This window comes from Phodopus roborovskii, unplaced genomic scaffold (genome assembly GCF_943737965.1).
Source record: "Phodopus roborovskii unplaced genomic scaffold, PHOROB, whole genome shotgun sequence".
In the NCBI taxonomy this organism is placed as follows: domain Eukaryota; kingdom Metazoa; phylum Chordata; class Mammalia; order Rodentia; family Cricetidae; genus Phodopus; species Phodopus roborovskii.
Window position 1 is genome coordinate 35,252,622 of NW_026126517.1, and position 15,090 is coordinate 35,267,711.

Sequence of the window (15,090 nt, forward strand, 5' to 3'; positions counted from 1 at the left end):
GAAATTCGAACAAACCTGAGGAGTGAATGAGTAAGCGGATGATTGCACCATGGTGTCTTTCTCACTATAGGCTTTTTTACTCCAGGTGTTAAAAGAAGCCTGAGTGATGATATTGATTTAAAAAACAAACAAAACAACTCCCTCCCCAACAAAACGAAACTCTTTCTGCCATTACTACCTTGCCTGATAGACAATAAGTTATAGGCAGGTAGATGTAGGCATTAACTTTAGTTCTGAGCAGTGCCTTGGATGCAAGTTGAGGTATAACCTTCACCCTACAGTTTAATTCATCAGTGTTAGTTTTCCTCCTTTTTGAATTGACTGCTAGCAGCCAGATAAATACCCTTCGTAGGGTTGCTATTAGTTTTGGTCACTGTGTTCACTATGCCTTATTTTTCTCTTCCTGAGGGTCTGTATTCAGATAGGTGATAGACAGCTTGGCTGTTTGTTTCCCAGGGGCCCAGGGAAGATTAAGTGATGGGAAAAGACTAAGTAAGGTAAGGATAGTATCCTGAATGTGAGAATTTTGCAGACCTTCAGCTAAAATTTGGACTCTGAATAATAAGAGAAGATACCAGTACATTAGTTAATACTTCTTGTTGAGGCTTAGGAAAGATACAGCATCTCTAATGAAATGTTTACCCATTCAAAAATGATCCTGACTTGGCATAAAAACCCATTACCATTTCCTGTTATCTTCCATCATTTGCCTGAGTTTGGAAAGGTAATGGTTTTGTGCTCTATGGAAGGATGCTCTTCCCCAGACCTAAGGCTTTCTCATTCCTACCAGCTGGGCCCATTGCTAAAATGCTTTTCCAGTGGGCTTGCTTCTGCCTGGCCAGCACCTGGGCTGCCCCAGCTTGTAATTGGCCTGCCTTTGCTTCATAAGCTTCCCAGGGTGGTTCTTCTTCTAAAAGCTTGTATGAATTGCTATTACTGTCTCTTTATAGTTTAAAAATGAATCCTTTTTTTTGTTCTCTGCAACTCATTTGCTTTTTTTCTTTTCTTTTCTTTCCTTTAAAGTATTAACACCTGTTGATTCTTTTGTTTTTTTTTTCTGGTTGGCCTGTCACTGCATTCCTGCTCCCCCTCCCTCTAGCTGGGTTTGTCAAGTCGCCCATGTCAGAAACTAAGCTCACGGGGGACGCCTTTGAGCTGTACTGTGACGTGGTCGGGAGCCCCACGCCAGAGATCCAGTGGTGGTACGCAGAAGTCAACCGGGCAGAGTCTTTCAGACAGCTGTGGGACGGTGCTCGGAAGCGCCGTGTCACCGTAAACACCGCCTACGGGTCAAACGGCGTGAGTGTGCTGAGAATAACCCGGCTCACCTTGGAGGACTCTGGGACTTACGAGTGCAGGGCCAGCAACGACCCCAAGAGGAATGACTTGAGGCAAAACCCTTCCATAACATGGATTCGAGCCCAGGCCACCATAAGCGTCCTTCAGAGTGAGTCCAGCACCCTACAGTAGTAGTACTGTAGTCTTTAGAGGTGGCCCAATGATCCTTCCCTTCTGCTGCCTTTCCCTCTACCCCAGTATGATCGCTTACCCCACTCCTTGTCTTTGTTTTTTCAAATCCATGACCCTTCTGGTTGTAGTGTATGAAAACATTTGTGGCAATTTTTTTTTTAATTTGCTGTCCTTTTTACTTCCCTTATCCCCAACCCTTCTCTGTGTCTTTCTCCTCAGGAACAAAGAACTTGAAATCCATGACTGTCCAAAGTCAGCTGCGCTGGGAAGAGGTGGGGAGGGAGAGCTGGGGAACTTACAAATATTTTAAAAGCACAAATGCCAGGCAGTCGAATGAGGGTAGTATTGAAACTGTTTCTTTCCCTCCTCTTTAATTTTGTAGTAGGTTTCCTGCTATCCTTTTGCTGATTGCTTCTCTGGTGCCTTTCTATTTTTGTTTCTCTCTCCACTCTAACTACTTTTTATTTCCCCTGTTCATCTGTTGGAAGTTCTCTGAATAGCTAGCTGCCTTCACCTCTATGGTTTTAAGTTTGTGTCTGCCCAGCCTTTTCCCTCACTGTGACTTGGTGTTATCCTGTTCTGTTGATGGGAATGTTGCCATGGTGCAGTGTGGTGGTGTGTTTTGTTGGGTGGCATGTAAGCTTAGATATTCCATAGCTCCAGTTCTTTTTCTTTTCTAAAGCAGTGGCATGTGCTTCTCTGACAGCAGCCCTCCAATGCAACAGCACAGTTCTTATTGAGTCTTTTTTCTTAAAAGTAGCTTTCTGAGAGTCTCTCCCTTAGTCTTGCTGTCAGGAGCTAGGTGGTCTGAAGCTGCAAATTACATTGATTTTAAAATTCTATCACATGCTGGGAGGTAGTGGCTCATGCCTTTAATCCCCCAAGGCTGAGTGCAGTGGTACATGCCTTTGATCACAGTACTCAGTGGTACTCAAGAGGCAGAGGCAGGCAGATTTCTGGGAGTTCAAGGCTAGCCTTGAGTGCCAGGATAGGTTCCAAAGCTACACAGAGAAACCTTGTCTCAATAAACAAACAAAACAAAACAAAAAATCTTCGAAAAACAAAACTCTCAATCACACTGTGTTAAAAGTCAGAATTGCATTTGATGCCTATTCATAGACAGCTTGACTCTGATGTTTGCCAGAGTTCCTTATCCCAGTGGATGATAAATCCCAAGATAGTTAGGAAACCATTCACAATGTCTGTTTTATCTTTAAAAAGGGTTGGGGGATAGAGTTCAATCCCAACCCCAAGCCTCTTGAGTCCTTTGTTGTACAAGTTAGGTTTGGGTGGCCAGTTCTTTTTCTGAAACCTGAATGGTAGAAAACAGAGAGCCTACCACAAAATCAGTGCTCTCACCAGGAAGGGTTTTAGTCCTGCATTTGGCTTGTTTATGACTAAGGGGCATTCTCAATTTATGGAGAGGCCTCTTAACTGTTATATGATCTTGAATGTCTCAGTGACAGACCTGTGGCCATTTTTAGTGTGAACTGACTGATTTAGAGGGAATGAAGTTTAAGTAGTAAAATATACTATTTTTGGCAAGCAATTTGATGATAACACAGCAATAGGAGAGGGGCCTTGAAAATAAATATGTATCTGTACACACACACACACACACACACACACACACACACACACACACACACACACATTTATAATGGGAAAATAGCAAGTATTGCCTGTTTTGTATCCACTCTGAAAACTGGGGTGGTGTGTGAAAGGGAGACAGGAGAGGCTGTTGCAGTTGGTTGGCACTGCTGAATCAGAGAACCTGCTTCTGTGAAGGGGAAAAGAAAACCTATTTATGTGGAAATGGGGAATATTAACCCAGCAAGTTTTCTTCTTCTTTTTTTTTCCTTTAACAACCCCCCCTCCCACCCTGCACGCCTCCTTCTCCTGCCCCCTTGCTCCTTTCCTTAAACAAAAAACAGAATTATCCAAATGGCCACAAAGGTCTATAGAAGTTTTATAGTCATAGGCTGGGCGTTTGGTAGTTTTACTTCCAAGAACTTTAACTTATAGATAAAAAGACTATGGTTAAGGAGTGTAAAGGACTTTGTAGTTACCTATGCATCATTTCCTAAGAGCATATAGACTTCCTAATTTACTTAGAAATAAGTTTATTAACTCATGGGTATCTACATATACTTGAGCACAGCCTCCTAGTTAGTCTCTCCCTGGCTATCCATATCAGTTTGTTAATACTAATTAGCTGTAACATCCTGAATTTAATTTTAATTGTTTTGTGATCTTAGGTCTCCCTAGAAACATTGTCTCCACAGGGAGGTTGGAATCTTCTAAGACTGACATACCAGCAGTACTTTTCCAAAGGTCTTTGAATAATGTAAACCAGAAGAGAAATGGGTCCATATTTTAGGTTTTCTTTGCCATAATATGTTCTTTACATACATGGTGGCTAGGGTATGGGTCCTACCTGATGTTTCTAAATAGGAGTCAGTGATAGGTAAAAAATGATTGAATTTCTAAATGTTCATCTCTCTTGGACTTTTCACTGGGTAGCACTGGGCCACAGAAATAAATGTCTCACCTTCATCCTGGTGTAGAATACAAATGGAGTACTGCAGCCAAGGAACTCAGTAACCATAGGAGTCACTCCACCTACAGTCCTCCTCTGATACAGAATCATATTTAAAGCTAATCAACTTGCTCCCAGCTGAATCTCTCCTGGATCTTTAACATTTAAGGGAAAAAGTACTTTCTTTTGCCTTCTAAGATTTTTTGGCAGAAAGTCTACCAGATTGCTTTCATCACCTTCTTAATCTCCCTGAACTGCAATGATCATTTGCATCGTCACAGGTAAGAGTAGCATTTACTTTGCCTCCTTGTGTATAAACATCTGGAAACTCTTGGCCTCATTCTCAGAGTTCACCCTTTCTCAGTGCAATCTGAGAGGAAGAACTGGGAGATTCCCAAGTGGGACAGAAAATGAAATTGGACAATAAAAAATTCAGTGAAAACTTAAAAAGTGTGTTTGGGTTTAATGTTGCTTTTGAATATTTTTTAATTTCTCTTCTGTGGAGTACTGGTTCTATCTTTTTCTCTTCCGTTTTTGCTTGGTTTTAATTTTTCTTAGAATTGTGATGCTTTCTGCTGATGGTGTATGTGCGCCTTCCATTGCAGGGTTTGCAGCTGTTCTGCTCGACTCTCTAAAGCCCAGGGAATTGGCTTCTGTCCAGTGTGTCTTAAACCCATGGGACACCACTGCGCTAACGTGTTCACATGCATCTGCTTTTGTGTTAGTGGCTGCTATGCCTCCATTATTTGTATATAGAGACCTTGTTTGGTGTTAATCAGGATCAGTACTGATTGGAAGATAACTATTATCCTCTTGTCAGAATTGGAAATAGTTAGAATCAGTTTGTTAATTGAGGCAATTTCAAGATTTTCTTTATTAAAAGATTATAAAGATACTACTAACATTATAAGTAGAAATGTTACATGGGTTAGGAAGTCATTTACATTTTCCAAGTATCTTGTGACTTCTCCATCCTCTTCCCTCCTTCAGAAGACAGTGGCAGTTCTATCCTCAAGACTTAGAACCATTCTTAATAAAATGATGAGGGAAGCAGATGTGGAAATATATAGTAGAAGTAGCCAGAGACAGGGAAGTGGGAAACCAGCCATGGGTGTTTGAGAAAGGGGTATGGGGAGGATAAATAACTCTTAATATGATTGGGGAAAGGTGATTGGTTGAGACTTCACCTGAAAGAAAACATTTGATCCAAAGTAGAATAAATAAAATAAACCTGGGAAAAGATAAAACACAAGCAACATAGTCCTGATTATAATATGAAAATTTGAAAGTTCTTTCAAGATAAATCTCCCAGAAATGATTCAATGTGATTTATAAATTTACTACTTAATGGGTTCTATTAACTAATTGTAGGTCATTTTTATAGACAAAATCTTAAGTTGTCCAAGCCCAGACTAGAACCATAAAAACACCTTGTGTTAAGGTGAAGGATTTGGTGGCTAGGAGGTGTTGGGAGTAGAAAACTCAGTTACAGGGATATTTTTGCCACTGCTAGTAATTATGGCTTTTGTACAAGTCATTTCATGTTCTAGTCTATAGAGGAGTAAAGTCCAAGCTCTTGTAGTTCTAAGTTTCTAGGAACCCACATGCCAAGACATATTATACTCTAGTATAATTGTGTTGTCTTGCAGTGAGTGTGTGTTAAGATGCAATTCTGAAAAGTTTGTTTTGGGAATAAATATGGGCTGGAGAAAGAGCCAGTGTTTCTTTAAGAAGTTACCCTCCTCAGGATTTGAAAGAGTGCAAGAGACTTACAATGGGAAGTTTACTTTTAAATCTAGTACCTTTTCTGTATGAAGGCCATGGTCGGTTTGCTGTAGGTTAACATTCCAGTGTGAGAACAATCGTACATGTATTATATGTTGCTGTTCCAAGGCTAGTGGCTCCGTAAGGAATCTGTCACACAAATGACACCACTGCCTTTGCATTCAGAACTGTAAGCTTGTTGAGCTCCATTTTTTAATAGATGCTGAATTGGCTGGTGGTTCTTACTTCATAAAATTGTGTTATTCAAAACTGTAAGTGGATTGTTGCCAGTGCAAGCACATGTAATACTCCCATTCTTTCACGTCTAGGCCAACTGGTCTTCAGGCTGTTGTCTGCGCTAGTGGTCATTTGCTTATGATCATTGTTTTTCCTTTTTTAACTTCCTCCAAAGTGGTAAAGTGAAAGTCCTAATGTAGTCCTGTCTGCCTTCCCTCTTTTTCTAGTCTTCCCATCCTACCCCATCCAACTCTCAGGCCAGGGCTGCAAACAATGGAAAGCTATGGCACTCTGTCATTGTGTACTCTAATTACAGAGCCAAGAATTGTCACCAGTGAAGAGGTCATTATTCGAGACAGCCTTCCTGTTACCCTGCAGTGTAACCTCACTTCCAGCTCTCATACTCTTATGCACAGCTACTGGACAAGGAATGGGGTAGAACTCACTGCCACTCGTAAGAATGCCAGCAACATGGAATACAGGTGAGAGATTCCTAAATGATTCTAATGGGCAGTCATGTTGAAAGAGCCATAGATGGTTCTCTCACAGTGATAATTAAGAAACACTGAGAACAATGGGGGATTATTTGCTCAAGGAGTCAATATTAGTTAATAGTTCAGTCACAAAATATAGGCTTCTTGACTTCAGTAGTTTGAGAAGCAAATTAAGTGAGCGTTGAAACTCAACTCTTGTGGCAAGGGCTCATTCCTATGGATAGATGTCCTAATGTATTGTCTTCTAGGAGTAATGTAACCATAACCTAATCAGGACCAGACAATACAGTGATCTTTAGTGATCTGGGGTGAGGTTGGTAGCCTAGAATAAATGACATTGCTGGTCTTAGTTACCTGAAACCCCAGTGACTTGGTTCCTTTTAGAGTGTTGAGAACATTTGGCAACTCATCTTTTTGAAAAGGTTGTTTGCAAAGAGATCTGGAAAAGGATCAGCTAATCTCACTTGGCAGGATGAGACAATATAAAGAAATAGTACTGAAGAGAGACCAGGAAAGCCTGTGGACTTAGCAGCAAGGACAATCTGTAGTATTTCATATCACTTAGATTTTCATGTTCCTTATTTAATTCAGAGTATGTAGGTCCTCATCTGTTTTTGCAGATGAGGAAACTAAGGCTCAGAGTCATAGGATGTGGCTGCCTTTAAGGTACAATATTACAGTATATTTATTTCAGCACCAATGTTAGAATCCACATCTACTTTGAATTGTGTCTGGAATACTTTCCTCCCCACCTGTACCATACACTTAGTGGCAACTTAATGTCTCCACTGTGGTTTCTTCTGATGCTAATTGAGAATTTAGCCTCAACTGAATTTTCATTGTTTGGGAAGTGTTAACCAACTGGTTTGGAGCTGTTGAGTGGTATTTTCTCCATAGTTCTTTCAAGGAAGCAGGTATCCAATAATCTTTCCCTGGGTTTTGTGTTGCCACAGAGCTGTAAATGAAACTGCTCAGGACTCCCCCATTTCCCCCAATATTCCTGTATGGCTGTTGCTTAATCCTGAAACTATGGAATACTAAACAGCTGATTTGTTTGTGGTTTCCTTTTGAGAGCATAAGTAGGATATTTGTGTCAAGTTGAGAGAAATCTTGACTGCTCCTTTTAGAATATTGTGCTGACATAGATATGCTGAGTCAGTTCTTATCTGTGGTTTCTTAATTTGTGTTTCTTTTCTTTGTAATGAACAATAGATGGGTAAATTCATTGGGTCAATAAGTAGGAGTTTTTTATTAAACAAAATTTTATCAAACAAAATTTCTGTACTAGAGGTTTAATTATCCTTTATGTTCAAAGAATATGAGTCTAGCCCTGTCTTAGCATTCATTTTCTAATCTGGGGGCAATTGATAGTTTTGTTTGCAGCAGCAGTTAATCTGTCTCTCTGTGTCCTCACGCGCGCGTGCGCACGCGCGCACGCACACACACACACACACACACACACACACACACACACACACACACGTATTGAGGTTGTGTGAAGTTGGTATCAGCTGTGAGACTTGAAAGGGACTAATATCCTGGCCACTCATGCTTCTTTCAGTAATTTCTTAACTTGGTCTAGTCCACATACAGTTGTTTACTCTGATTTTGTTCATTTATTCACTTATTTATTCATGTCTTTACTACAATATGAATACCCTGTGAGTATAGGATTGTGTGCCAGTTAAACAGTGTCTGCTTACGTAGAAACTTTGTCTGTTGTGGATATCAATCAAACAACATCATAAATACATGATTATGCATTCTGGCAAGTGTGAAGAACCAAATTTTAGAGTAATGGAGGAGGAGGAAGGAATTTAGATGGGATGGAAGTGAGTGTGAGCCCAGACCCACAGAAAAGCACTTAAGTTTGTTAGGTGATGATGGGAAGAGCAATAAAGGAACATTATATGGAGATTTTGAGGTGGAAACAAGTGTAGCATATTAAAACACTGCAGAGTGCCTAGCAGAGCTAGAAAATTGCATGACTTTTTTTTTTTTTTAAAGTTGGATCTCAGTGGATAAGTGTCCTCTTGGTAGGTTTGGTTGTTTGTCTTTTTAAAAGAAAACTATGCTTGGTGTTGACTTCCTGGAAGGCAAACTACTAAATCAGATCTTCAGAGCCGCTCAGAAAGGCTTCAGAAATACCTTATCCCCTTTGTCTGTCTGGAGAGCAAATTTTTATTGATGGTTCTTTTGTGTTTCAGTATAAATTGTGCTTGGTGAAGCCCCCCCCCCCTTTTTTTTTTTTTTTTTGACAGGGTTTTTCTGTGGGTTTGGAGGCTGTCCTGGAACTAGCTCTTTCACTTTTTCACTTTTTTTTTTTTTTTTTTTAAAGCTCTTTCACTTTTGATTGCTTGTTTTGTAGTTTGTTTCTCCCAATAAATTGTAATATCATAAAGTTATGAAGATCAGAAGCCCATTCCATTTCTATGGAAGTAAGGTATTAATATTTTGAAGGCATTAATAAAGGAAGGCTTTTATGAGGAAGAGGTAAGTTTTAATGAAGATCAGGATTTAGAAAGTATGGTCCTATCTTGTTACCCATTTGAATTGCCTTCTGATATATTTTGGCTATTTCCAGTTACCTCATTTCACTTTTCTGTTTATCTCTGCAGGATCAATAAGCCAAGAGCTGAGGATTCAGGCGAATACCACTGTGTATATCACTTTGTCAGCGCTCCTAAAGCAAATGCCACCATTGAAGTGAAAGGTACAGCCTATCAAAGGCTTCGGTGTTAGCCACTTGTTTTTCCTGAGACACTACCTTGTTCTGAATGCCTGGTCTTCAAATTCTCTTTATTTCCACTTTGAGAAGCAATGTAATTTATGGCTAAAACCACAGGATTAAGAGCCTGGCTGCGTATTTTTAAATCCCAACTCCATTATGTACTAACTGAATATTGGCAAGTTCCTAACTTCTTTACTTCCATTCCCTTATTTGTAAAATAAGGATGTCAGTAGCATTTGATACATTTGGTAGGAACATTAATTATAGTAGACTTAATGTATGAAATTACTGTTTCACGTGTCAAAATGTAGTAGCATCTTATATAACCCAACTTTGTGTAAGCTCTTAAACCATGCCTTATAGATGGAACTACATAGGTCTTCAGTGGGCCTGGCCACATTTTTGAAAGTACATTGTACAAGGTTAATATAAAGCTATTTGGGTTTTTTTTTTTGTTTTTTTTTTTTTTTTTTTGTTTTTTTTTTTTTTTTTTTTTTTTTAAAGGAAATCCTGTGGGTGTATGGCACCTTAAAGATGAAGTTATAGCAGAAAGTTTTGTGGGCAGACAGAATTATACTAGTTGGAGCTACCTAATAACATTAATCTCTGTTTTCATACATTATTCACAAGGAGAAGCTGAGACCAAAAAGTGAAACCATTGTGTCCTGTAACAGGTTTGTGTCAAAGCTATCCTATAGCCCAGGTCTTGACTCATCAATACAGTATTTTTCCCATTGTTACAATGTCTTAAGAAGGGGTAGAACTATTGTTTAAGATCCTACTTAGGAAACATCGTTTTAATTTATTTTGTTGAGAAAGGACTATAAAAAGACAAAGTTATTCTAGAAGGGCAGATTTGGGAAAAAAGGCCTAAACTTAGGTCTTTTTAAAAATATTTGGGAGATTAAAAATGCAGAATGAAGAAAGGGTTAACCATGTTCACATTCACTGAATATAAAGGGAAAATAATGTTGTGGTAATGTAGTCCTGACTAGGAGCTGGTAAAGGTACTGTAGATTTAAGTTCTGACTTGTAGAGTCAGAGTGGTTACAGCAGGTCACAACAGGCCAGGACTTGTTGCTTGATTTCATTCTGCTTTTGAAGAATGCCGAATGAGGATAAAGGGTGTGGGAAAACATTTTCTGTATGCCAGGAATGGATCTTCCCAACTACAAGTAAGCTGAGCTTTGTGGGGGAGATTTTCACTCTGTAGTTGAAGCCCTCCATCATTCCTACTGAACTCTTGTCCCAAGAGTTGTGGGACAGGAGAGATGTATTTAGCTGAGGGTCCTTTTCATGCCTTTGGGATAATCACACAAAAGTGCAAGTATTGAACAACTGCAGTCTTTATGGATTTGGCAATAACCATTTATAAGCAGCATTTCAAGAATGCAAAACAATTTTTTTTCCCCTCTTTGTTTAGCCAGTTTAGATATGTAGGGTTCAGGACTGGTGAGATGACTGAGTAGGTAAAATTGCTTGCTGTACTTAAGCTAGTGACCTGATTCAATTCACAGTATCCACATAAAGTTATAAAGACTGCACCAGCTCCACAGTTCTTCTCCGTCCTCCACATGCTCACCATGTCCCCAGTGTACACATCAAATACTCAAATACATAGTAGCAAATAAATCTTTTTTGTTTTGTTTTGTTCTGTTGTTCTAAGGTGGAGGTATCCTCCCATCATCAGTCCCAGAGGTATCCTCTCCTTCATATTTCTGTAGCAGATAATGAAGCCATAGTGAGGAGGGGCAATACATAGAGGGCTGCTGGCTTAGTGTTTTGAGACAGAAGTTGCAACTTGTAGGTTTGGGGAAGGGCTCAGTAAAGTGCTTGATATTACAAACATGAAGATCTGAGTTTGATTTCCCATAACTCCAATGAAAAATGGCATGACTCTGCAATCCCAGCTCAGTGGAGGCAGACATGGCAGGGTCCCTGGGCTTTAATCCTGTCTCAAAAAATAATGTGGAGAATAGTTGAGGAACAAACTAACATTGACTTCTAGACTCCACTTGCATACACACCCTTGGGTATGCATCTACATGTTATTTCATGTGCTGTCAGTTAAGTTGCTGACTTCACTGTTAATGTTTTTTACTGAACTATAGCCGTGTGAAGAAGAAAGATGGTGGTACCGTGGTTTAGAGGACTGAGACATTTCTGTTATGTGAAATCCTAAGGCGTTGTCTGTGACTCCACTGGATATAACAAACAACCCACCAAAAGTCTATCAGAATTCCTAAGGAGTTTTAAAAGTTTTGCATTCTCTTCCTTAATGTGGATAGAAAACAGAGTGTGTAATATGCTGAGTTTAAGGTTGTTGATAGTTTGGTCTGGTAAAGATTAGGAATGTTGATATTTTCCCATTGTAAATTCAAAAAGCTTTGAATAAACCCAGGATCATATTCTAAGCTAGCTTTCAGTTGTGGTTGGGTTTGAAAACTGACTTAAATTTAGAGGGGAGTATGCTTTAATTCTAAGCCACTGTCAAGTATATTGTATTTCATCAGTGCCTCTGGGGTAGGGTGAGAAACAGTTGCCATTTTAAAGCTGTAGAAATGTAAAATTCTGCAGGACAAACAGTAAGAGGTTATTATACTTGAAAACCTCAGGGTTTTGGGGAACATAAGTGAGCTCCTTGCTAACAGAATCTCTGAGGGTCTCTTTCTCATGCATAGATTTAACAAAACAAATGGAATTCAGACCACACATAAATATTTGTTCTCTGAATGACAGTCATTTCTCCTCACAATAAAGGAAGGAAATGTGTTTTTGGATGACCATGCCACTTTCACTCTAATCTATAGTAACGTGGGGCTGAAAGATGGACTCAGTGGGTGAAATGCTTTCTGCATAAGCATCAGGACCTACTTGAATTTGGATCTCTGTACCCACAAAAAGCTGGGTATGGTAGTATAGACCTGTAACCCCAACACTGGGAGATAGAAACAGAAGGATCCCTGTTACTTGGCAACCAGCAGTTCTAGCTAGTCAGCGAGCTCTAGGTTTAGTGAGACAAACCCTGCCTCAAAAAATAAGGTGAAGAATTATAAAAGACAATTCCCAGTGTTGACCTTTGGCCTCCATACATGCTAATATGGACATACACTGGTACGTAGATCACCCCCCCCACACACACACACTCATGTACACACATACATATGCATCCCCCAAAAGTAATTTATTTTCCCCATCCTCTTGTTGGAGCTATAGCCCAAACTGGCCTTGTGATCCTCCTGCCTCATAATCCCCATCACATAGCTTAGGTATTTGACAAGCAACTTGAGCAACTATGGGGACAGAAGAAGGAACAAGACTGGCCAGGAGAGGGGAAAGAGTTGTAATAATGTTCTGAGTCTGTCTTCCCTGGGATCTGCCAAGTTTATTCAGTGGAGAGCACATTTTTTCCAGCTTCTTGATTATAGATATCATGGCTTCCAGGGACTGTACATATAGAGGATTCATTGAAGAATAGATGTTCCGTTTTCTTCTTCTTAGTTCCTCAGTCCTTTGCCTTTTTATCTACTTTCCTTTTCTAAACTGATAATGGTCTTCTGTCTTTTCTACTTAGCTTTCTTTACATGTGAATATTTTTTGAGGCTAAAATCTCAGGATTTCTGGAAGAATGTGCCCTGCTGCCATCCGGACAAGATACTGTGTGGTGATGTGTGGTAATGATGAGTGTCATTATTGAAAGGAACAACAGGATCTCAGATCTGTATTGCATCTTGAACAAAAATAGCCTTTTCATGGTCTTTCATTCAGGAGGCTGTCCAGAGGCATCCTTTAGGCTACAACTAATGGAAAAGCTGGTTTTGACTCCCAAGTTGTATCTACATGAGAAGTCTTTGAAAGCATATTATAGTATCCCTGGGGCGTTAATGAGCAGGATCATCTTCAGCTCAAATAATGATTTCTGCTCTACTCTCAGGATGCTGTTGTCCTTTCATAATAAGAACAGTTAATGTTGTATACTTATTGTGTGCCAGGCATACAATAACGATTGTTTCTCTCCTCTCCTTTAGTTCACAAGTGTATGGAGTAAATATTATTATATCTACTAGCCAGGTAGTAGATTTTTTGTGGGATTAAATCACTTGTCTAGTGTGGCGGAGTTAAGTAGTAGAGCCAGATTTTCACCCAGGCTATGCTGCCATGTTCTAGGCTATGCTGCCATGTTCTGCACAGGACAATTAAGAGGCTTTTGACTGAGAGTTAGAGAAAATTCTAATCTTTTCCTGTCATTAAACTCACCACAAGCTTGACCAGTTCACCTCTGGGCCCCAGTTTCCTCTAGAGTTAGATGAAGTAAAATTAAGACAAGTAACCTTTAAGGTTTCTTTATGGCTTTTAAATCATTTGGACACAGGGGAAAGTTTAATACTGAAGGAAATGAATTTTGATCCTGTTTTCCTCCTGGCAATAACTAGCTTCTCAAGATGGGGAGTACTAACCTCAATATACCTTTTAATTTCACCTGTCTAATGGAACATTTCTTTCTTACAGTCCCAACTTCTAACACTGCCAGAAAATGGTTTTATTTTTATTTAATTATTAATATGTGTGTGTGTGTGTGTGTGTGTGTGTGTGTGTGCGCGCGCGCGCGCGCGTGCGCGTGCTGGGGGGGTGGTGGAGAGAAGAGTCTCATGTATCCTAGTTTGGCCTCTAACTCCCTGTGTAGTGAAAGATAACCTTGAATTTCTGATTCTCCTGTCTCTACCTCCCAGAGTGCTTAGATTATGGGCATTCATCATTGTCCCTAGTTTTAATGTGCTGGAGATTGAACCTAGAGCTTCATGCATGCTGAACAAATAGCCTGCTGAGCTATAACTCTTAATAAGGAATAGTTAGATTAGTGTTCTGAAACTTAATTTAATTCATCTGAAATGCCTGGACATCAGACTTTTTAAAGCACACCAAAAAGCCAGTCATGGTAGCACATGCCTGTAGTGTCAGCTACTTAGGAGGCAAAGGTAAAAAGAGTCACTCAAGTTTACCAGTTTGAGAACTGCCTGGGCAACATAGTTAAGACACTTTCTTTAAAGAAAGAAAGGAAGGAAGAAAGAAAGAGAAAGAAAAGGTCAAGGTTGAAGAGCCACTGTGATAGAGTATGCTATCCCACTGGTGTTTTAGAAGGCAACACAGACCCTAGATTGGTTTGAGTCTCTATACCAATAAAGAGTCTAGTGTGGAGAAGGCTGGCTGGACTAAAGTCTTCATCTTTGCTTCCGTGGGACCAGTCTCATATCCTTTGGGGATTCTTGGCCGTAAGTTAAACCTTAACTCTCCCTTTTTCAGGTCTGTTCTGTTAGTTAATGTGCATCTCATCTAAACGTGCTTCTGTTGCCTGAATTGATACTTTTCTCCAGCCTGCTACCTGATATAATAGAGAACCTGGTTGTTTTGCTCTAAGAGCAGGCAGGTTGGATAGCAGAAGATGGGAAGAAAGGTTTGCTTTCTGCTAAAGGCTCAGACTGCCAAGGTGGTGAAATCATGTCAAGTACTCTTGGGTAACTAAGTCTCTTGTGGGACCCAGTAAGAAGAACATGTAACTAAGAAGTCAGAGAGCAAGCTAATTTCCAAAGTTGTCAGAAAGGTTTTCTAAGGGAATCTTTGTTGCTTTTTTCTCTTGATTCTTGTCACTCAGTTTGTATTCCCCTGAGTAGGGAAGGGGCTTTTGTTCTGTCACCATATGAAGGTTTAATTAGCCACCTCTGACCAATAGGAGCTAGTTAAGTATTACTAAATGGCAAGCCCATATAAGTAAGATACTACAATAAACTGCAAAATACTCTAAATACTACAGTAGTTTGTCAGTGGCTGGCTAGAATAAGCTTTATCAGAGCTACAAA

At 39.8% G+C, this 15,090-nt stretch overlaps 1 protein-coding gene across 2 annotated transcripts in view; it reads left to right on the forward strand.

The window, feature by feature from the left end:
• Nptn (neuroplastin) overlaps positions 1-15,090 on the forward strand; it is a 68,992-nt gene that overhangs the window by 34,607 nt on the left and 19,295 nt on the right. For both annotated transcript variants that reach the window (XR_007835303.1, XM_051197624.1), the window contains exons 2-4: positions 1,100-1,447; positions 6,327-6,492; positions 9,123-9,217. Coding sequence is in view for 1 of the 2 variants with exons in the window: in XM_051197624.1 (XP_051053581.1) it covers positions 1,100-1,447; positions 6,327-6,492; positions 9,123-9,217 (609 nt within the window). In the remaining variant the exon portion in view is untranslated. The remainder of the gene's footprint in view (positions 1-1,099; positions 1,448-6,326; positions 6,493-9,122; positions 9,218-15,090) is intronic.